The sequence below is a fragment of the Rattus rattus genome, chromosome 8 (assembly GCF_011064425.1).
Source record: "Rattus rattus isolate New Zealand chromosome 8, Rrattus_CSIRO_v1, whole genome shotgun sequence".
Lineage (NCBI taxonomy): Eukaryota > Metazoa > Chordata > Mammalia > Rodentia > Muridae > Rattus > Rattus rattus.
Genome location: NC_046161.1, coordinates 107,247,954 through 107,272,158, shown reverse-complemented (window position 1 = coordinate 107,272,158; position 24,205 = coordinate 107,247,954). Strand labels below are relative to the sequence as shown.

Sequence of the window (24,205 nt, the reverse complement as noted above, 5' to 3'; positions counted from 1 at the left end):
AGGGGTAGAGCTTCCTGACTTTTACTTTAATTTAGTGGGCAGGTATGAATATTTATTATAAACAGTCTCCTGTCCTCATTTCTGGGTCATTGTCTCTGTACCTCTAGCAGGGGCACCTTGACCCCATCTCTAGTTAAGGCACGTTCCTCTCAAGGCTCAACAGAGTTTTTTTAAGACACTGATTCCCTTACTTGTATGTGTAAATGTGTCTGTGTGCTCGAGCGTATGTATGGATACCGTGTGTATACAGGAACTCACAGGAGGTCAGAAGAGCACATTAGAGCCCCTGGTACAGGAATTACAGATGGTTGGGAGCTGCCATGTGGGTGCTGGGAACTGAACGGGGTCTTCTACAAAAGCAGTAAGCACTCTTAACCACCGAGCCGTGTCTCCAGGCCATTTGGCTTTGGGAACTGGGATCTAGGAGCGGGTGGGGGAGGAGAAATCACAAACCCAGGTAAAAGACTTGGGAGATGAGCATCAAGGTGCTGATCTACTGTATTGCATAGCAGCAAGCATTTTGCACCAATGAGGAATTGACGCAAGTTCTGGAATAGCCAACCATCCCACTGGCACTGTGGGGAGGTACCAGGCCGCCAGCACTCGAGATACACGGGACCTTATTAGGTCTGGAACAAGTACAGGCAGAAAGAAAGTCAGAAGTCAAGACATTTATTTCCATAAAGATGGAGAAGTATCCATTGCCCTGTTCTGAGCTCCTTCTGGGGTTCCATAAGTTTGCTTTGTATCACACAGTGTGCCACTGATATGGGCCCTTGTACTATTAGGGTGGCGTGGAGGCCTCCGTGTGTGTGTGTATGCATGTGCATGTGTGTGTACATGTTCTACAGTGTGTTTACTTGTGTGTTTAGGTCATAGGACTGCCTCACGTGTTGCTCTATGCCTTCCACATTGTTTGAAGCACTGAATCTTTGTTGTTCTCCACGCCCTGTGCCAGGGCTGTGCACTGGGCCGTGCACTGGGGGGACACTCCCGTCTCCCCTGTGGAGCTCTGGGATCACAGATATGCATCAACTACCACATTTAGCTTTGCTTAGGTTTGGGGGACCCAAACTTGAGTCCTCATGCTTGCACAAGAAGAGCTTAACCGCCGAGCTATGTGTCCAGCCCTCTTGGGCTATCTCTAATCTTAATAACCCATTCATTGTGGGTTGGGGTCCAGCTACTCTGCACTTCCTCTGTGAGACACGAATCCTCCAGAGATGTAGCTACAGGGCTGTAGAGAGCTGCAGGCGTGTGATAACCTCTGAGGAGGAACATCCTCGCCAGCACATAAGACCAGAAGGCAGGGAAGTGTGGAAGAAGAAATTCAGATAAAGGAGTTCAAAAGACAATTGGCTTAAATTCCGCTTGAAGAGCTATTTTCAGTAGCCAGTTAAACTACATATAAATGGCCACGTAAAACACAAAGAGCCTCCGTTCCTGAAATGGACACAGAGTCCTGCATCTCTGTCCTCTGTCACCCAGATTCCCAAGTTTCCACATCGTTCGCAGCTATGCTGACGTCGATAATCGCCTGCCTCTGACCCAATCATCTGCCACTGCGACTATTAGGGGAAATCTTTAAAATTTAAAAGTCAGCAGACCGCTCGCTACCTTTTACCAATCCAAAAGCTAGACTCTCATCAGGCAGCCTGTAAAACCTAGAAAGAGGTTTTCCCTGCTTCTCTACAATTTGCCCACCTACCATACCCACCGAGGTATTTGGTAAATGTCTTGACTTCTGGCTTTCTTTCCGACTGCACTCGTTCTGGACCTAATAAGGTCTCATGTCTACTTCTGCAGTAGAATAAGTTTCAGGAGGCAAACGTAATCTGTGTTCCGAAACGATGGTCCCTTATGTTTGGCACAAAATAAACCCTTTCTTGTTCTCTTCGTGCTAAGAGCTGTGCATTGCATTGAACACACCACTGTAATATCAGGCAGTATTCACAGGCACTAAGCCGATTCCTTTGTGCTCTTTTGTGTGCTTGGCTGTTTATCACATGTGTGCCTGGTTCCTTCAAAGGCTAGAAGAAGGGGTCAGATCCCCTGAAATTGGAGTTGCTGACCTTGTGAGCTGTCATGTGGGTGCTGGGAATGGAGCTGGGTCTTTTAGAAGAACAGCTAATGCTCTTACCTCCTGAGCCACCTCCCTAGAACACTTCCCAAAGAAAAACCACTTGAATTACTGACTCCTGACTTCTTATAATGGCAAAGCCAACTCCTTACCTGCCCTGGTAGAGGGCACTTGCTGTCCCTTGAGGTTGGACTGTGACCTCTGTGGCCACTGCATACACAAGGTGCACATACACACATTTGGGCAAACACTCATCCACGTAAAATGAAGAGAAATAAAATCTTTCAAAAAAACTTCCATTACTGTGACTTTGCTGGAGTACAGCCGAGGTAAAGGGAGTCCACACACTTTTCCGAGCTACACTGTGTTTCCAGTTGGTTTGTTCTGCCATCGATTGTGATTCACCCCTTTGATCCCAGCACTCAGGAGGCAGAGGCAGCTGGATCTGTAAGTTCGAGGCCAACCTGGTCTATGTAGTGAATTCCAGGACAGCCAGGGCTACAGAGTGAAACCATGTCTTGAATAAAACAAAATTAAAGTGGAATTGGTTTGCCCTCCTTCTATGCTTGTAACAGACTCACAAAGCAGGCAGGGATGGGAATGATGGGTCTCTGTGTGCTCAGGGTCATCAGGCTCCACTGTCTGATGTAATGGAGGAGGAGGAAGTTTTGATTTGAGGAAAAAAAAATCTGGATTTGGAAGGATGGATTTTAAAGTGTATGATTTAATTAATTAATTAAATTAATTAATTAATTTTTGAGGCAGGATCTTTCCATCCAGTCACAGCTGGTCTTGACCTCCCTGAAATCCTGCTGCCTCAGCCTCCTGAAGGCTATGGTTGTGAGTAGGCCACCAGTCGGGCTTTCAAGATTTGTATTATACGTCCTTCATTCTGCTTTCTCACCTGTGTCCCTCAGTGGCTCGAGGGGAGGACAGTAGGACTTCTCTGTCATACTTCTAGGGCATAGTAGGCCTGAAGGAAATGCTTATTGTGTGCAAGAAAGAACTCAGAAGAGTATGTGTGGAATCTACCAATGCTAATTATTATGTGGTCCTTCTAACACACACACACACACACACACACACACACACACACACACGGACAAGCACAAGCACACATGCACATATACACATATACATATACACATATACACATGTACACACATGCACATACATGTAGACACACACGTGCACATATACACATGTGCATACACATATGTACACTTTCCCATACACACACACACATGAATACACACACATGTACACATATAGATGCACATTCTCACTCACTCATGTGTGAGTGCATGCACTTGCACGCGTGTGCACACACACACACACATGCGCGCACATGTGTGCGTGCACATGCACCTACCTAGATAGAGCAAAGGCACGATTAACTCTCTCCTCAAGTCCTGATGTGCCCACAGCCTTCCAGGTCATCCAGAACTTGAAGGCATCAGGTCTCCTGCTACACTGGATGGACTTGTCTCCCGTGTCGTAGCTGACGTCGTAGAATTTATCCTGCTGGAACAGATATGTCGCTTTGGCAGAGTAGCACTTCTTAAGAAGATCCTTTGAAAGAGAAAGGCAGGAGAGTCTGAGCCCATTCACTTAAAGTCAGATAAGCACAGAAACAAACCCTGCTTGACATTTTGCTACTGGTCCCAAGGCACACAGCGCTCACTGGCTGCTGACAGTTGGATACAGCCTGTGTGCTTTAAGGTAGAAACCCAAAGTTCACCCAGGAACAGGCAGTGCAAGACCCACCCTCCTAGTGGCACCAGGTCCTCTGAGGAGCTAACAGGACCAAAGGCTCCACATCTGTAACATCAAGGCCTCAGTTTCTCAAAAGAAATAAATCTCTAAGTCACTCAAAGCGACTCTAAGAGAAAACGAAATCTTGGTCCACTGTGGTATTTTACGGTTTCACAGGCAAAACCCAAGCTTTTTAAATCTCCTTGTTTTTAACAGTGATCCACACTGAACAGCCATTTGTGACAATAACCCAGGAAGAGCTAACCCAGTGGAAGAATGAAACAAGATTAAACCAGTGGCTCAACCTCATCCTGAAGCATCAGCCGCTGCTGCTACTCTTTTGTTTGTTTCACCCTGATTTTATTTGCAACCAAATTCCATTCTCATGTCTGGACTGATGGCTTCTCTCCCGGTGACTCTGACACTCTATCCTTTACTGTCTTCACCTGTTACTTAAATGGAAGCCATGCTATTCCTTGTCCTCCACAATGGGTTCCAATCCCCTAAAACTGGGAACCAAAATAAACCATTTTCCCTTCCTTTGATTCTTGTTGGTTATTTGGTTACAGCAATGAGAAGAGTCACTAATGTACACGGGTTTTAGAAAATTTCCTCACCTTATCAGAGAATGCATTAAACTCTCTTTACTCAACTGATTAGCTTCCATGTGAAGAACGGAACAAAAACATTAAGGTAACATCTTCTGGATGAGGATGAAGATGAGTTTCCCCCACCAGGGACTCTCCTACCTGCCACCGTGGCACACAGAGCCAGCTGGGCTCTTTTACTGTCCTATCTGTACATCAGTGCATCTCTAAAGCTCACCAGAGAAGCTTCTTCCCGTCAGAAGATGGTGACTGATAGACTCACCACTGGCCAGGAAGCAAATAAGACATCTATCTCACTCCCTCCTCCAAAAACCCACAGATCATTTGGAAGTGGAATCAGAACACTCCTTAAGAGGCAATGGATGACCACAGGAAACTCACTGTTTTCCAGTCACACCAGGTACACATATGAACGCACGGTAGCTATAGTAGCATGTGCTGGGCCTGTGCAAGCTCATGCCAGACAAAATCCCAGCATAGAGACAAGGAAGATGGGCCTGAATTTCCACTTCTGCCTGGAGAGCTCCTGGCTATTGACAGTTGCTGAGAGCAAGAATCGATTTTCTTTAAGGGTGTCTCTCCTGATGCGGTGACCCTGTTTCACTGACATCTACTTATCCAGGTATATGAGCAACCCAGATGGACTGGTGACCTTAAAGTCAAAAGGAAGAAGGGATTGGGGGAGGAAAGTAACAAGAACAGACACACTGTATGAAATTCTCAAAGAACTAACAAAAGCAAGAGAAAAAAGGAGAAAGATGGGTCTTCCATTTTAATCAGTATTGTCTTCTGCAAATTTTAATATGGATCCAGACATATTTCATTACAAACACCGTGGCTTTTCACAGTGTAAAATGTTATACAGGAAATAGGAGGAGGAAGCCCCAAAATCTCTATAAAATAACAAACCAAGGCAGCCCGGCCATCCTTGATAGTCATTTCACAAAATCGATTGCTGTCACCTGGGTATCAAGGTTGCAAAAGCACCTAACTTAAGACTCCTTGGGTTTCTCCAACAAACTCTGGCTGATCACAGCCATGGCCACTGAATTTCCTCACTGCACTGGTTGGCAAATGTACCTGCTGTTTCCACAGCAAACAAAACAGCAGTGAGAAAAGTCACTAGTACACAAGGATCCTAGAGTGAGAAAAGTCACTAGTACACAAGGATCCTAGAGTGAGAAAAGTCACTAGTACACAAGGATCCTAGAGTGAGAAAAGTCACTAGTACACAAGGATCCTAGAGTGAGAAAAGTCATTAGTACACAAGGATCCTAGAGTGAGAAAAGTCACTAGTACACAAGGATCCTAGAGTGAGAAAAGTCACTAGTACACAAGGATCTCAGCTCTCAGCTCTCAGCTAATCAGAGAATCTATTAAACATTCTCTACTGAACCGATTAGCTTTCATGTAAAGAATGGAACAAGTGCCACATCAAAAGGCCACTGCAAATGCTTCTGTGACAAAGCACTAAATCTGCACAAAACTGGGACATACCTCCTCTCCTTGCGACTGTGAAGCCATTTTATCTACCATGAATGATTTGAAAAGAACCTCAAAACCAATGAGCTTTGGGTGCTGGGGAGATGGCTCAATTAAAATAAAGTGCTCGCCACACAAGCGTGAGGATCTGGGTTCAACTTCTAGAACCCACATTAGAAACAACAAAACCAAGGCTGGAAATGGGGTTTTCTAGATGTGTTTACTGCCCTGCCAGAGGATGCACGTTTAGTTCCGAGCAGCCATGTTGCAGTGTACAACCGCCTCTACTCCAGACCCTCCAATGCCCCCTTCTGGCCTCCACTGGTCCTTTCGTGTATGTGTTACACAGAAACTCATAAAGGCATGCACATATACACATAAAGTCAGTAAAGAAAGAAATCTTTAAAGACAAATGGGCATGCACATGTAATATTAGCACCAGGGAAAGACAGTGAAATCGTGGACCACTGTCCAGCCAGTCTCACCCAAACAGCAGGTTCCACGTAAATGTGAGAGATCTTGTGGTGACAAATAGGGTGGATGGTGCCTAAGGCATGACACCAAAGTTGGCCCAGACCTTACATGCATGTGCACTTGCTTTTGGTGTTTCTGTATCTATCTCTGTCTGTCTGTGTGTCTCTGTTTGTCTGTCTGTGTGTCTCTGTCTCTGTCTATGTGTCTCTGTCTCTCTATCTCTATCTCTTTCACACACACACACACACACACACACACACACTCCTGTGTACGAGAACACACTTATATATATATATAATCCATGCATATACATGCATTCAACATAAGACAATGAATACTGGCCATTCAAGCTTTGGGGGCTGATATGAGGGGCTGCCAATGGCTAGCAACCATTTCAGGAGACAAACCACATGGTTACAGGCAAATGCAACAGAGAAAGGACGAGGAAAGAGAGTGAGAAGAGCAATGACACAGTTAATCTGAGGGCTCAAAGAAATCCTCCCGCCTGGGAAAGGTCTGTTGAAAAACACTGAAGGCTTGAGATTCTGTTATCAAAATCAAATGGAAAGATTTATCTCATTACTAAGTAGATGGGATATCTATTAGCTTCAGGACATACATCAACCAGGAGGAGAGACTCACATCTCCATAGAAAGTGATGTTTTAGAAGATGTTTTGGAATATGTATAGTAAAAAATTAAAAAAAAAATTCCCTTACTTCCTATTGGGCCAATGGTCAGAAGGGCTGTGTTGGAATGTTCACACCCTCGGTGCTAGCATGGTGATATGAACCCAACGGCAAGAATCCAGAGAGAACGCCGGTTCCTGTACATTGGGATGCTAACTCAAATTGTCCTTAGGAATAACCAGACAAGGTAGTAGGATGTACGCCGTGGCCAGGGAGGAAAGCCCAACTTTGTAGAGATCTGACTTATGGCATTTATATCTGCAAGCCCAATGGGGTCAGGATTGAGTGGTATCCATGCTCAGGACCATGACTCCTACTCTCCTATTGTCTGTGTTGGTCCCATTCCAAGCAGAAGGCAGCAGCCAGCAGCCAGCCTCAGAACAAGGATAGCCTTAGGGGACCTATGATCATGAGGAGAAGCTATTTGCAGAGAACAGATAGTGCAGGAGGGGCCTGCCTCCTCCTGGCCTGCTGACAAAGGCCCTCACCTAACTACACTCTCAGTCAGCTCCTCCAGTTTCTCATCAGCTTCCCTCTTGGTGGGGCTGTATTGTCTATTGCAATAAGAACGTGGCCTGAGGCGGCTTAGACGGAAGGCCCTTCCCCTGACTTCTGACCACCCACATTGTCCAACAAACTCTTCATCTCATCTCTAGGTCCTAGCTTTCCCCAAGCTCCCGGTTAAGTCTCTTTAGCTCCTTAGCCTTCGGTTGCTAACGTCTTCTTTCCTGTCCTTCCCAGGCTGTGTGACCGAAATCCCTGACTGAATACCTCTTCAGAACCGGTCTCATTCTTCTGACAAGATCTTTGTGTGTGTGTGTGTGTGTGTGTGTGTGTGTGTGTGTGTGTGTGTGTGTGTGCTGGCTAATTTTTATGTCAGTTTGATACAAGGTAGAGCCATCCGAGGAGAGGGACTCTCAGTTGAGAAAGCGATGTGGGAGGTCCCAATCCATTGTGGGTGGGGCCACCCCAGGGCTGATGGATGGTCCTGGGTTCTATAAGAAAGCAAGCTGAGCAAGCCATGAGGAGCAAGCCAGGAAGCAGGACCCCTTGTCGCCTCTGCATCAGCTTCAGGGGTGGGCTGAGATATGGGAAGCATGAGTAAAATAAATACGCTCACGCACAAGGGGCTTCTGGTCACGTTGTTTCATCACAGCAATAGAAACCTTAAGTAAGACAATGTGTGCCTGTGGTGTGTGTGTCCCTATCACTCTCCACCTTATTCCTTTGAAGCAGGATCTCTCACTGAGCCTAGAGCTCATCTGGGAGCCACTAAAGTGTTGCAGTCTGGCTGTCTGTACCTTCTGCACACCTCGCTTCTCACAGGGGTTGGTAGGGATTCAGATTCCAGTCCTCACCTGGTACAGCAAGTCCTCTTACCCACTGAGCCATCTCCCCAGTTACTGCATTTTTTAAAAAAACTTTCTGTTGCCTGGCTTCTGTTCCTTTTAATGCTACACAGATAGAGGGACATGGCTTCCCACCTTTAACCTCTTATCTGAAACTTCTGCTGGTCAAATCTCGACAAGAGTCAATCTTCAAGAATCCTGGGAAACATTTAACGGAAGAGCTGGGCCCTTTGTCTGCAAAGGGCTCAGAATAGATTCCACAGTGAAGATAGGCAGGGGATGGAGCTCAACTCCCGCTTTCCCTCTCTGTCACAATGCCTCATCTAGCACATTTGATAACCAGAAGCGGGGCTGACATTTTCTAAAGTCAGACTATTTCTTCAGACATCGAGCATGACGATAGCATTTAAATTCAAATACCCTAGACCGTGCGCCTCCGAGATGGAGATGGCGGAGTTCAAATCAAGGCAGCTTGGGTCTGGGGCTTGCCTCTTAGTTCATTGCCTCCTGCTGCTTAAACAATGGACACTCAAATGCACGTGGAGAGAGCGCTTGGATCTGGGTATTTCAGGACACCCTCAAAAGCTCAGCCCAGCCAGTGATGCATCTTCTCCCTGTCCAGATCACCAAAGGACCTTTGATGTCTCAGAGAAACATCCAATTTAGCTGTCTCTCTGCCAGCAGTCATCGACCACACTCACTACTTTATGTCAAAATTCTGCATTTCACACACAGACCCTCTGTTTTAGTACTCTTCGGTGACCAACATTTTCGCTTGATGAATAAAAGCTACCAACAGTTCTCTCCTGTTACTTCCCTCATATTCTATCCCAGGCCACCATTACTGACATGCAAACAAGTTTTCTACATTGTTTAGCAATTGGGTGCCAGCAATTACCAAATATTTATGGTTATTAATTCATTCCAAAATCTTGTATCTTTTTGTACAATTTATACTGTGATGCCAGGGTCCTGGGCACACAACTCCAGAGTGGTACTAGATACCTTGAGCTGACATTTGAGGATAGAATGTATGGAATAAAATTCAGCCTGCAATAAAAAAAGGCATGACTTTAACCTAGAACATCATCCAGTAGGAGCCAGCTGTGGAGGAGAGCTGTGAAACCCAATGGTTATCACACCACAAATTCACTCAAGCTGTGGTTACCTCCACAAGCTCAATCCAGCCAAAATTCAGATGGGGGAGTTGTTCTCCAAGCCTTCGTTCACTAAGGTTGCTGCCCATTGAAAGATGCTAGGGTAGGGAGAATAGAAATTCTTTTTCCTCTGTACCACTGGTAGACTTTTCTCACCTTCCAGTAGATAGCCTTACCCCCATAGAGATCAGAGCTGCATGAATTGGGCTTAGTGGGTTATCAGAAAAGTGGGGGACACTGGCGAGATGGCTGAGCAATTAAGAGCACCTCATGCTCTTTCAGGGGACCAACAACTTAGCATCCATGTTGTGTAGCTCACAACTGCATATAATTTCACCTCTAGGAGATCCAAACCTCTCTACTGACTTCTGTGCTGCTTACACATGCAGGACACACACACACACACACACACAAACACACACACACACACACACATAAAAAATTAAAAAAACAGAAATGGAATGGAAGGAGACATAAGGGGGTGGGTATGTTGGAGGAGTTGGGAGGGAAAAATGAAGTGGAGTAGACATGGCCATGTTCCATTGCATACACATATGAAACACTCAAGAATAAAAATAAATAATATTTAAAAAGTCAACTTAAGACATGGTCAGACCTCCTAATTCAGAACTTATGTACTAAACATTTCAAGTATCTTAACACACACAGAAACTCGTGACAGGCTCTAGAGATGGGACAAAGAATCCGATTACCACTGTCATTAAGAAGGTTCCGATGAGAACAGAGGCAGAGAAGTGGGCCACAGGGTTCGGTGGCACCATCCCTTTCAGGACCTTAGAGATGCCACATAGGGGTCTCCAGAGAAAATGCATCAGCCCAGGACTGAAAGAGGGGAGGTGGGGAAGGTGGGATTAGGTGTTAATTCTGAATGATTAGAGGTAATTAATGAGTTGCAGCTTAGCTATAGAGCTGGGGGGAAAGCAAAGAAACAAGGGTCAAGAATCTTAGATGCCACAGCGAGGATTTGTGAGGAAACCTCACAGACTCCTACAGATGGTAAAGGTTGTTTCAGATCTGGAGAGATGAAGAGAGGAGTCAGGCAATGTGACCGCTTTTGATTCAGCTGAAGGTGTCAGCTCAGACAGAGTCACGGCTGGGCTGGATTTCTCTCATGTGCCCACCAGAGGCGAGGACTCTTATCCTGTGCTTTAAACAGGCATCTTGGGAAAGGCTCGTGATCCAATGTCCACGGGGACACCACTCAATCTCTGAGCACAGGCCTGTCCACTTCTCCCCACGTGCATGCTGTTGTCCTTGATCCCTCCCAGTGGCAGTCACTCGCTCTTTCTTTGACTCCCTCACTTGCAAAGACAACCACAGAGCAGGGAGTCAGCACCCTGATCTAGCGTATGACATCCTCACTTGCCTTTTCTGTGGAGTGACATATTTGCCCACCATAGAGTCGAAACAGCACAAAACACAAAGGGCACTGACAGAATAGAATGAAGATCTTACAGGAAATCTTAGCCCAGTAGGCAGAGTTGCCCATGATCTTCCTGCAAAGAATGCAGCGGATCTGTTTATCTATACTTGCCACTCTTAGTAGCTTGGCTCTTCAGGTGACTCAGCTTGGAGAGAGGGAGAATCAGCCTTCTCTAGAAACGAGGCCCCTAAAGGTTATCTAGTTATCAAGGTTATCAAGGTTATCAAAGGTTATCAAGCAGTCAGTCCTAAACACATACCTGTATATGAAACACTAAATTAACTCTAAGAAGGTGTGTGTGTGTATGTGCGTGTGTGTATATGTGTGTATGTATGTGTGTGCCTGTCTGTGTCTCTGTGTGTCTCTTTGTATGTGTGTCTGTGTGTCTGTATGTGTGTCTTTGTATGTGTATGTCTTTGTGTCTCTGTGTGTGTGTCCCTGTGTGTGTATGTCTGTGTATGTTTGTACATCTCTCTCTGTGTGTGTCTGTGTGTCTGTATGCTGTGTGTGTGCAAATCTTTGTGTGTCTCTGTGTATGTGTGTCCATATATGTCTGTGTATGTCCATATGTCTTTGTGTGTGTATGTCTGTATATATTTGTGTATCTCTGTGTGTGTATGTCTGTGTGTCTGTGTGATGTGTGTGTGTGTGCATGTTTGTGTGATGTGTGATGTGTGTGTGCATGTCTGTATGTGTCTGTATGTGTCTGTATATGTCCATGTGTCTTTGTGTGTGTGTGTGTGTGCTCATGTGCATCTGTATGTTTGTGTGTCTCTGTGTGTATGTCTATGTGTCTATGTGTTGGTGTACTGTGTGTACATGTCTATGTGTGTCTCTCTGTGTCTGTGTGTCTGTGTGTGTGACAATATTGAAGAAAGAGGTCGTGAGTCTGAGAAACATACAGAAACACAGAAAGGACTGAAGAGGGAGGATGAAATTGACACAAATACAATACTCAGAAATTCTCAAAAAAGGTGACTTTTTATTAATAATGGAGATTTAGCATGCTTTGAAGTCAGTGAAGAGACTTCAATAACTTGAAGAAGAGAAGTCAATGAAGACATCTTATGAAATGACAGAAAAAGAAAGAAGATAGAGGAGGGGAAAGGGAGCAAAGAGATGGGAGAGAAAGGTAAACAGGTGGGGAGAAAGAATGAAGGAAGGAAGGAAAGAAGGAAAGAAGGAAGGAAGGAAGGATGGATGGAAGGAAGGAAGGAAGGAAGGAAGGGAGGAAGGAAGGAAGGAAGGAAGGATGGATGGAAGGAAGGAAGGAAGGAAGGAAGGGTGAATCAAGGTTTCAGAACTAAAGCACAGGTCACTCAGAGGTCTTCGTTCACACTGAGTTGGGCAAATGGATTCTTAGGAAGCTGCTCTGGTTAACCAACATCAACTCCTCACTTGGACTCACAACTTACAACTGTAGAAGCAGACTGAAGCCTGGCAGCTCTGCTGTCATGTCTGCTCTTTCTCTGGCTGAGTGAACAGAGATAAGTAATGGCCGTAAACCTTGCCTCTTGAGTCTCCTTGGGTTCACCCAGGAAGGAGAACCTTTGGAACAGGTCCCCTTCTCCCACCACCTAAGGGTAATTACACATGACTGCAAAGTCACTTTGGAGGGGAAATCTTCACCTCCTGAGACACATCCTGTCCTCCCAACCAACCAATAAGAACCTTGGCTGAGTTGAAAAGGCGGGACCACATGTTGACCAGTATTCTTCATGTGCATGCCTCTTGCCACCTGGGGCTTACTGGTCAACCAGTCTTGCCAATTGGGTAGAACCAGTGAAATGAAAAACTTTATGGTTGCAAAATAATAAACAAAACAAGGTGGACAGTAACAGAGGTAGACACTGAAGGTTGACCCCTGGTCCCCTAACATGAATGTATGAACAAATGACTGTATATTCAATCCAAGTGCACCCGTGCTTGCACATACAAATTCATACAGATAAGATATGGGTTACAGAAATTATTACCTCTAATAAGTCACAAAGAATTATATTTTAAAGCAATTCCCCTGTCCCAGTTCTGTGCAACTTCTTTCTCTTGTGTCATTTGTACTGATGACTGATGCCAGGGTGTGAACCTCACACACCCTTATGGTTAAGGTCTGCTCACACATTAGCAGTACCACTCAACTCTGTGCAACCAGGTCTCTTGTTCTGAGCCTTGGCTCACCCAGATTCTGAACTTTGCTCAATGTTCATCTCTATTCCAGAGTCAACCTCTACTTCCCATGAGTCCTTTGGCTAGACAACCTTCACTTTCTTTATAACATTTCTTTGACCTGTCTATCTGTGGGGAGGAGAGTCTATTTAATTCATTCTTTTCTTTCTGCCAGTCTAAACTTCCTTCATTATATTACAGTAAAAGATAAAGTCTTCTAGAAAAAAATTCTAACTTGCAAAAAGCTCTTCTTGTTTCCAAGTGGATGAACTGTGCGAAGAGCTGGAGTTCTCATCCTGACCCACTTCTGTTGGGGCCACTTTTGGGGGAATCAGGGGGAATCTATGCATCTCTTCCCCACCCTTTTGAGGTATTTCTGGGCCATGGCTGTCATCTGTAGAACCCCTCTGCTCTTGCGTTCTCGATGCCATACTCCCTTTGCCTGGAGGATGTAGATGTTTGATGGCGTCTAGGGTGCTAGTACATGAATTTTGGAAGAACTGGTGAACAGTCTGCTGCAGATGCTGCACAGGTGGGTGAACTTGTCACCTCGCCTTTCCAACCTCTCTTGTCGTACCTTCCTGTCATCACAGCTACTCAAAATGTACCTGTGCTGGCAGCCTTCTGAGACCTGGCTCGGGATTTGCCACATTAAGCTGGTTGCAGAAAGAAACCAGTATACATATATGTGGTGTCTGGCAGCAAAGGACTGTCCCTCTTACTTTTGTTAATAAGTAAATCATCATGGACTTCATAGTGATCAGAGAAGGAATGTTGTATGAGAGTTTAATTCACGATGCTACCCAAGAAAGATTTGACATGCTGTCCCCCTTCAGCCTTCAGGCTGATAGCCTCTTGAGAACCTGAGTTGCTTTTAGAAAGTGAATGTAGTTTCTCTCTTCCAGTATGCTCTGAACAAAACCATCCCTTCAGCTCTGGGCCTCAGGGTAGGAAAGCTGCTTTGTGTTTATGGTGGGCTTCGCTCTGCAGGTCCCCAATTGTCCCCTGTTGAGTCCTGTAGTCTCCGGGATGCAGCCCCATAGGATGCTCTTTCTCCTTTGGCTCACTGGATCCTCTTATCTCAGGTCCCTAGAGCAGCCTCACAAGCAAAATGGCTCCCAAAACCAGCAACCTTCAGGACGTGGGTTACTTAGCCAGGAAAGGAGGAGGGGAGGGAAGGGGAGTGCAGGGAAGAACAGAGGAGGGGGAAGAGAAGAAAAGAGAAGGGGAGGAAGAGAGAGGGGAGGAAATAAGAAGGAAGGAATGAGGGGATAGGGGAGGGAAGAGGAAGAAGGGGTGGGGGGGGGGGGTGGGGGGGAGGTGGGGGAGTCCAAACTTTCCTGTTAGGGGTTTGAGTGTTGCTAGCATATGATCAGACATCCCAGGTCCTGAATCAGTCTGTTGTCTGCGGAAACCATGAAGCATTACAGGCTGTTGGATGCTTATGAAGCCCACCCCAGCCCTTCTTACAGAAAGTATTGCTAAGTTTCCCCCGGGGCTTTTCAGAGTTTTGATAGAGCACAGGCTGAGACTCTCCGTTTCCTCCTGAGGCAGGATTCTCCCCTAAACCCTCCTATCTAAGGGTTGGCAAGAGCTGGCTGGAGAATGAAGAGTCTGAGCTCAAGAGATATTTTTAAGAAATGCAATTTAATAATCTGAAACCATGACACTGCCTACAGGAGACAGGAACGGTAGACTCCGTTTCTTGGAGGCCCTGTAAATGCTTCTATAAATAGAGAGGCATTTGAGAGTGCAGGGATCACCCAGCAGCCCTGCTGCCACCCGACCGACCGCCTTTAAAAATAGCCCCGTTGGGCTTCTCTCAGAGCAGAGGGAGGTTTTCCAGTTTCCCCTGAGTGTCCGTCAGCACTCCGTCTCAGCTAATGTCAATCTAAAATGGTGCTTTTCAAGTTCCGGTGACCATCCACCATAAGAAATTGTTTTTAATTGAAGAAGGACCCAGTCCCTGCCCCACAGACAGCTAAAACACCCTGTTTATGAAATAGTGCGCTTTGCTACACGGTGAATGCAGCTGGGGATTTTCTGTTCCATCCTATTTTGTCCCATTTATTAAAAGAAAAATAAGACAATCTGGTGTCTCCTGTAATTGACTCTATCACTCAAGGCCAATTGGTACAATGGGGTTTAGCCTCCAGGAGCATTAAAATTCCCCATCTATTATTACAGATAGCAATACAAAATCTTATTCCATAGCAAAAATTCCAAGTTTCCCATGTGTACTATGGGGCATGTTATTGTTATTATTATCATTATCATCATTACTACTACTACTACTACTACTACTACTACTACTACTACTACTACTACTACTGATCCCAGATGATGCTGACCAGAAGAAGCCACTCTTAGGATAGGTCTTAACATTGAAAAAGCCTGATCTGGGGTGGGGAGATTGCTCAGTGGCTAAAGCTCTTGCCCTGTGAGAAGCAGAGTTCATATCTCCAGAACCCACATAAATACCAGGCAGATGTGGTGACCTACCTGTCAGTAATTCAAACCTAAGAAGGGGAGCTGGCTTGTAACCAACTTATCAGTTTGACTGTGAGAGCATGCCTCGTGAATAAGGTGAGAGAGCTATCGAAGACGATTCCTAATATCATTCTTAAGTTTCTGTGTGCACACACACATGCATGTGAACTCACAAGCACGTGCTTGCACACATAGGCACACGCACAAGTTCATACAAACATGCCCACACATATGAGCACGCAAATACACTCACACAAGCACACCCGCTCACAGACACAAGCACACACATGCTCTCACACACAAGCACACATGTGTATGTGTGCACAGTGGAAGAATAAAAAAAATAAAACAAAATTAAGTATCGTCCTAAAACTTTCGATCAGCATGACGTCAAGTTTACGTTGGGTGTCGAGTCAGCTGACAGGATGGGTCTTCATGAGAACATGAAACTAGGGTTATTATGTGGCTTCTTTTTGTGTTATTCATGCCAGCATGCATGCATGCCCATGCACATGTGAAGAACAGCATCCTTCCCTGCACTCAGACAGGTAGAATGTGGAGGTTTCTGGAATCTTCCTCCTGAGGAAGATAAGCTCCCAGCTATGAAAGATGCAGGTCTACAAGTTGCACATCAGAGGTGACACCAAACAAAGCCAGCAACACATACCCACCCAGCATTAAGATTTGCCATTTTTGCTGTGACTTGCAGTGACCTGCAGAACAGTCGCTCGTGTTGAGCAGCTAGAAGTGTGTCAGAACAGATGGGACTAACTTAACCCAGTCAACTCTGCGGACAGGAACTCTGACCCTCCCCAGTCCTGCTGGCTTCCACCCCTGACACTCTGTGATTCCTCCTGAACTGTGCTGACTCAGCAGCTGAAGGACAGAAGAGGTTTTAGTGGGCTGCGGTTTGAAGAGACTCAGTCCATCACGTCTGGGAAGGCAGGGTGCTGGGAGCATAGAACTCTGAGGACATTGCATCCACAGTTTGGGAGCAGAGAAATATACGTGTGAGGCCTCAGCTAGCTTCTGCCTGTTTTCCCCTTCTACGTAGTCTGGGATCCCACCCGTGGTACTGCTCAAATTCAAGCATGGGGCAGGAGGGGCCCTTTCTCTCCTCTGCGGAAATGACCTCACAGATACACACAGAGGTTTGCCTCCTTGGAGGTTCCAAATTCAGTCAAATTGACAATTGACATTTAGCCATTACTGTCTGCCCTACACCGGTGCACACGACACAAGGCAGTGATGAGAGAGGAAGTGGAAGAACGTGATGGGAAAACACAGCAGAGCTGGGGGTGGTGGCTGCATACGAAAGGCATGTGGAACGGGCCCTAGAAGAGGAGATGACGTCTGGTTTCTTGCTACACGTAGTCACCCCAGCTTACCATTTACCTATGCACAGAAGGGACACCCAGCATTCCTCTGGAACTTTGAGCCCTGGATATTTATGGCGTCCCTGTCAGCTGGATCTCTCTGCTTCATCATATCACAGTTTCACTGGTCTGTAATTGAGGGTAATGGCCATGTGCTGCAGACTGCCTCCTGGGAATGTTTTGGTTATTTGTGGCATTGTTTAAATGAATTCTTGCAAACAAAACCCGTACTAACATCAGACATCTTTCTTCCATCTAGATGGATTGATCAGGTCTGTCTAGGACAGGGGCATTCAGAGATGCTCGAATCAGACAGGACTGACGGGAAACAACTATGCTACTTGGCACTGATGCTAGAAGATTCCACGCGGAGAGCACAGTATCAAATGAAATCAGCCCGTGTCTCCGGCTTATCCGAATGCCGCTAACAGGGGCATGGCTCTTCCTCACAGAGAATTTTACACTTTCCCCAGCAAGGCCTCTGGCCTAAATTTCCTGGACGCTGAGCATCCTCTGGAGGTCTGGCCTCGGAGGCTCGCAGTAGAGGCAGGAGATTGATTTTGTGAAAGTGAAAAATTCAAGGTAGAAAGGCAATTTCTGAAATGCGATTTTCTCGTTCTTCCCTGGAAACCGTTGGTATTAGTGTAGCCATGAGAGTTCCTGCTTAGAACTTGGCCTGCAAAATCACTGTTAAATGAACTCTGGAGGCTGGGGATGCGGGTTTGAGCCCCTGTCCCATCCTAAGCACCAGGCATCGTGGTGCTCTAAGTAGATTTATAGTGGTGCTGTAAGTCCGATAGCTGTGATGTGGAGGCAGGGAGATCTCAAATTCAACATCTTCCTCAACTACCTCTGGCATTCCAGGCCAGCCTGGGCTACAACAGACCCTGCCAACAAACAGACAAACAAACACAATCGATCAGAGAGTTCACAGTAAAATCTGGCTAGAATCAAAACTGCCCAGCAGAAACCGAAAGCATTTTTGTTTTCCATAGGCTCAGGATAAAATACAGGAACGTGCTGAAGCGACCACATGAGCGGACGTTTGTTCAGACAGAAAAACCTGTATGCTCACAAACTTCACACATGACTTACCCCTGGACTCCGGCTGAGCACATGGCGTTCACGCTCCCGGCGTCCCTAGCAACGTGCAGCCTACGGAGGTCCTATCTCATCTAAGGGTAGAGTTGTTTTCCAAAACCCAGCACCTCCATCCTCAGTGGAGATGTCCTGTGGTTGGTTCCGAGAGACCTAATGACCTACGCAGATCTGGCAGGTCCTGGCTGCCCAAACAAAGGCTTTTCTGGGTTCCCAGATGGACAGGCTGAGACCTGCTAAGGACTTTGTAATCCCAGGGTTTCCTGGCTCAAACTGAAATGCAAGTGACCAGGCGAAGCTTTCTCCTCAGCTGAGTGAGAGGAAGGAGCAGCTGCTGCCAGCCACCCAAAGGCCTCTGGTTTTTGTTGCAAAGATGACAGCCTGCAGCTGCATCTGGCAGGCAGCCATGCACCACATTCAAATAAATGCTCTTGGCTATCCAGTGGACAGAGTTAACTCAAGGGCCGGTAAATTTAAGGTTCCATTCAAAAAAGCTAAACACCTACGTCAAATCAGGCACATTGTGCTTAATTATGAAAAAGAGGGTGTGAATCACTTGTACAACAGTTGGTGGGCCTGTTTGAAGCCCTGGGTTCCAGTGCAGTATTGTAAGGAGGGGGGTCAGGGGAGGAGGGAGGGAGGGAGGTAGGGAGGGGGGGAGAAAGAGAGGTGGGGGAGATGGGAGTGAAGAATGAAGCAGTGAGGAGAGGGCTCAGATAGCTCAGGGGATTAAGTCACCTCCAAGCCCATGACCTAGGTTCAATCCTTGGAACCTTCATGGTAGAAGGAGAGACTTACTTCTTTAACTTGTACTTTGACCTCTACTAAACACAGACACACACACACACACACACACACACACACACACACACACACACACACACACACTCTCCCTGTACAAATAAATATAGTAAGAATTTGTCTAAAAGACGAAGTTGCCCTTCACGTTCATTAAGGGAAGCTTTGACCCCTTCTCACACAGTGACTACGCTGCTTCTAAGAAAGGTTCATGAATTTTGAAGATCAAAAGCGTGGTTTGGTCCCCTCTTTGGTGTGAGAGATTCCACATAACTTCCTTAGGGAATGGATTTGGTGGCCGAGAACCATGAGGGAACATCGCTTCTAATTTCCATTGATCTAGCTGCACTCCCAGAAGAAACAGAATTATTTTCTAATGAAACCGGCCAAGTCTGGGGTTGCTTTCTGCTTTCTGCCGAAGTTGTATTTTGCCATTTGCAATGGCTCTGTGAAGAAACAGTGTAGTTGGAAGGGCTTTGAGTCTCAGACTGGAAGCTTATTACCAGCAAACAGCAGGGAGCAGAGATGGAGGGGAAATGGAGAGGACGGGGAGGAGGAGGAGCAAGAGGAGAAGGAAAAAGAGGAGGAGGAAGAAGAGAGAAGACAATCAGGAAAAAGAAGAAAGGGGGAGGCTCATAGAGTATTTTTGTGGGTTTCATGCAGGAGGATCAGATGGCTTCAGGACCCTCTGGCCCAACTGGTCTCTGGTTATGAGACTTAACAGTTTTTAAACCAAATAGCAGAACCCTTGTCTACAAACTGAAAGTGTCCTAAAGGGACAAGAGACAGGGTGTGCTCAGAACAACTATACCACCAGTCCTAGGGGACCTTGGCTGCCTGCCGAATTTCTGTACAACCTGGAGGAAGAAAAGCCTGTTGAGAAGAAACTACAGGCAAAGGCCTGAGGAGTCAGTTGCATTCAGAGGAGGCCGAAAGTGGCCGTGTGTAGGCGGAAGAACCATGGACACAGACTCAGTAGAGACGTTAACCCTGTGACTTCTCTATGGCTACCTTCTGAGGAGCCTGACTGGGCTCCGCTTTTCTAAGCCCACGTTTTCTACTTCTGCGAATTGCTGCTCTGAGATCCAGAGTCTAGGGTGGGGAATAAGGTTAACGTATTATTTGGAATCTCTCTGCCATCTCAATTTGGGAACACATAGGCAGTGGGGTTCAGTGGTGGACTAAGAAGGGAGCCCGCGAGGTATTTTGTTTTGCTAACCCTATTGCTTGCTTGTCTCAGGCAGGGTCTGTGGAGCTCCAGCTGCCTTTGAACTCCACGGGATCAAGGATAACTCAACATCTGATCCTTCTGTCTTGACCTTCTGAGGTCGAGGTTAAGGGGGTGCCAGGCCATACCGTGTCTATGGGCTTCACAGCTGCCAGTCAAACATGTGTCAACCGAGTTCCTCCTCCCGGGCTTGCTTGTCAGGTTTGGAATCTCAACCTCATTGCTAACTGGAGCTGTACTTTGTGAGAGAAAACATAGGGCCCGGGCAAAGAATGTCTGGTTCTCAGCTTGCCTGTGAGAAAGGAAGTGGACTTCGAACATCATGTTCAGACCCTTCCACATGCGACACGCACCAAGCTGCCGTCTTCCGGCTGAGCAGACTCAACAGTCCCCAGTGCCAGATCCAAGGCCTAAGTCACTGGTGGCACCGCTCACTAAGAAATCCTGTGTTGTCGATTTCTGAGTCCTGTACTTGTCCGAAGTCAAGGAATAACTGCGTCCCATCGCACCATGGGATGTTCTACTCCATGGCATTTCTTCCCCGGCTCTATTTCCGACACCAACACATTCCTCAAGCTTGTTGATGCCCCGACCTCCTCTGGGAAGGCATGGTGGACTGACAGTAACCAGACACCAGAACCAGATCCCCAGTGAGTTATAAACACCACTACCCCGCCTCGTTAGCCTGCTGGAGGAGAGCATGCTCTATGACCTCGTTTGCCCTGTCACCCATTTCTGGCAACATTTGCTCTACAAACTTTGAATTCTGAGTGGCACAGACCCGAGTGCCTGAAGCTACAGCAGGGCTGAGATAGAGAAGCTCGTCTCTATAGGATAACTCACTCCCAGGGGTTTACATCGCTACAGGGTGCAGCCTGTGTCAGACTTGTATGCAGTTAAGCCCGTCTCCATGAATTCAACCTCTCCACAAACCACGGCTGCCTCATCCACTCCAGGGCTATCGGTTTTTACCCAACAGAGACATTTGAAGACTCCCCCTCCTGAGGCTTTCCCCTTAGATTTCCATCAAACCTTTAAGTGAGGGGCTTTTGTAATTGGGGAAACCAAACCCATTAGAGCTTCTGACCCTTCACCCCGGAAGCTGCTACCACACTGAAGAAGGCACTCTTTCTCTTATTGTGAATAGATACCTGTTCTCTGTGGCTCTGAAAGCGGCTACCGACTTCGTGGACTCTTGCAGAGTATCCATCTACTAAGCTGGCTACAGCGGCACAGGGTGGCCGGCAGAATTCTAAGTGATCAGAATGTCTGTAACTAGATGTTGGTGGCACGGTCTACAAACGCTGCTGTCTGAAGCTGGCAGTGGGGTGGAGGAATAACATGTCGAGATGTCATCCGTATACAACAGTGACACGTGCTGCCTCCTGACACAGTAAAATGAAAAGCTCTGGGAAGAGGTAGCCTTCAGACAGAGATGCCCCAAACTGACAGCTGCTATGTGAAGAGCAGTGGGGAAGAAATAGCCCATCTCCCCTCTTTCTCTCTGTCCCCGGGTCAGGTTTAAAACCCCCAGCCCACCCGTGAGCTGTCAGGATGTTTCTGTAACCAAGGTTCTCTGCCGAGATCCAAATGACTCCCAATGACTCTTCTTATCCACAGAAACAGAGAGGGAACTTCTCTCCTGGCTCCTTCCCTCTCAAGAGGCCAGGGAAGTTTGGGAATTCAGACCTAACCCTGAGGTCTTAAGCTGTGCTCTCAAGCCCAGTTGGAAAATGGGCAACAGCAAGGGGTCTCTGAGTACCTAATGACCAAAAAGAAATGTACTCAAAATGAAATGTGCCAGGAGTCCAAGGTATTTCTGGTGGTATTCCCATGTCAGGATATCATGACATCACAGCAACCCCTTCTCTCTCTCTCTCTCTCTCTCTCTCTCTCTCTCTCTCTCTCTCTCTCTCTCTGCCTCTGTCTCTCTGTGTCTCTCTTTCTCTGTCTCTGTCTCTGTGTATGTGTGTGTGTGCTTATGTGTGCTTGTGTGTGTGTGTGTGTGTGTGTGTGCGTGTGCATAGCATGCACACATGCACGCAGAAACACTCCCCGGGCACTCACAGGCACATGCCAGAGCACTCATGTGGAGGTCAGTACTTTTGGAGGTCAGTACTTTCTTTCTACCATGCGGAAAGGATTGAACATCTCTATTTTAAGACTCCTTTGTGCGAGTTGTCAGACTTGGCAGTGGGTGCTGTCTCACCAGCTGCAAATATTTGGTTTTTATATCTAGTTTGTATAACTATGTACTGGGGCCGAGTGAAAAATCTCTCAAGTGGCAAAGGACCCGTGGTAGGAAAGGTTTAATGAGATGTGATGTAGCTCTCACCTTGGGCTCACACATACACACTCACATAATTCTGCTTATGCATTATTTGTGATTTACTTAGAGTGAAATTTTACATATTATTTGAATTCAAACTTAAATAAAAAATGTACTCGTGTGTATGTTGGAGTGATTGTGCATCTGAGTGCAGTGCCCTCCGAGGCCAGAAGAGGGCTCCAGGGCTCCTGGAACTGGAGTTACAGGTGCTTTTGAACTGCCATGTGAGTGCTGGGAACGTAATATGGGTCCTCTGAGGAGACCTGACAGGTTTCTTAACCACTGCGCCATACGTCCAGCTCCTGAACTCACACTTAACAGAGCGTGTTACAGTTTTACTTGTTCTATGTGGCGCCGAGGAGTGAGGAGTGAACTGGGCTCCTGCAGTGAGTCACAGGTACCCTGGGCTGACACCTGCTCCATCGATGGCTCCAAGCAAACTCTTCCTTCTGCTTCCCAGCCTCTGACTGCGGGACCTCTGGTTGTGCCTTTTTTCCCACTTCTGTTTCCAGTCTACGTTGTCACTAGGCATTTTGCAAGGCCCACCCGCCAGCTATTCTGAAGTATTCTGGAAAAGCAGTCAGGCTACCTCAGGTACTCTTGTGCACCGACATACCACCAGCGTCCCTGCTACATGCAGAGTGACATGGGGGATGGGGGCAGAGGTTCCCCACCACTCTAAGCTTCACAACTGGTCGGAGCCGGTGTCAGCCCACAACTGGATTTGCAGTGTATTTACACACACTGGAAGGTTCTACTCCCTGTCTGTGCCTCTGAGTTGGCACATTCTGCTTCAACGGCTGACTCCTCTGCCCACCCCTGAGGATGGAGCATCTATCTACTTGGGAAAGAGGGAAGGGAAATGAGTAGATTCTCAGTGATGAGCCCTTTTCCCAAGAGTGACTATGGAGTTGATAGCGAGAAATCTCACTCAATGCCTGGTTTCATTCTGACACCAACACAAGGCAGAATTTCACGGGCTGACTTGTAGGCTCTAACAGAATTAAAGGTCTCTTTTATAAATCAGTCTTGCATAGAACATCACACCAACATTGTTATTATAGATTAATTGGTAAATAATTTACACAAAAGCATTACAAACCGAAACCTAAGAGAGCACAAAATATCCTCAAACGTGAATTAGCCTTCTTACAGAACGGAAGCACGAACAGGAACGTATAATGATAACCGAGTATGTTTAATAAGGATGTCCGTGGGAGAGAAGGTGCAGGAAATTACTTATCAGGAGATGGCAAGATAAACCAATTACTTCAGGATGGAAATGCAAACATTTTAAAAGTTGAGCTTCCAGGTGAGAATGTCAGATTAACATAGAACACCAGAAAATAATTACCGTGCTTATATATGCAAAATTATTAATAAAGTAAGTTAAATATTTTAGAAAACGTTACTGAAAGTGACTTAGGTAGAAGCAGAAATTCTTTATTGGGGGTTTAAAGAAATCCTTTTTGAATTTCATATGATGAAATTTGATCATAATCACCCTCACCCTGTCTCTTCCTGGATGTAACCCCTGTACCCCCAACTTCATATTCTCTTATTGACCTCTCCCAAAACCATCAAAGCTAACTCCTGCCTGTACATATCCCCCTGGGTATGCATCTTCCCCTGCGGCGTGGCTGAATTACTACACTACAGACAACAGAGTCACCCTGCAGTCAG

The 24,205-nt window shown here is 46.4% G+C and overlaps 1 protein-coding gene across 1 annotated transcript in view; it reads right to left on the bottom strand.

The window, feature by feature from the left end:
- The window catches only part of Gadl1 (glutamate decarboxylase like 1), a 141,396-nt gene that overhangs the window by 66,832 nt on the left and 50,359 nt on the right, over positions 1-24,205 (bottom strand). Inside the window, exon 11 of the mRNA XM_032910039.1 lies at positions 3,453-3,652. Within this exon, the coding sequence (XP_032765930.1) occupies positions 3,453-3,652 (200 nt within the window). The remainder of the gene's footprint in view (positions 1-3,452; positions 3,653-24,205) is intronic.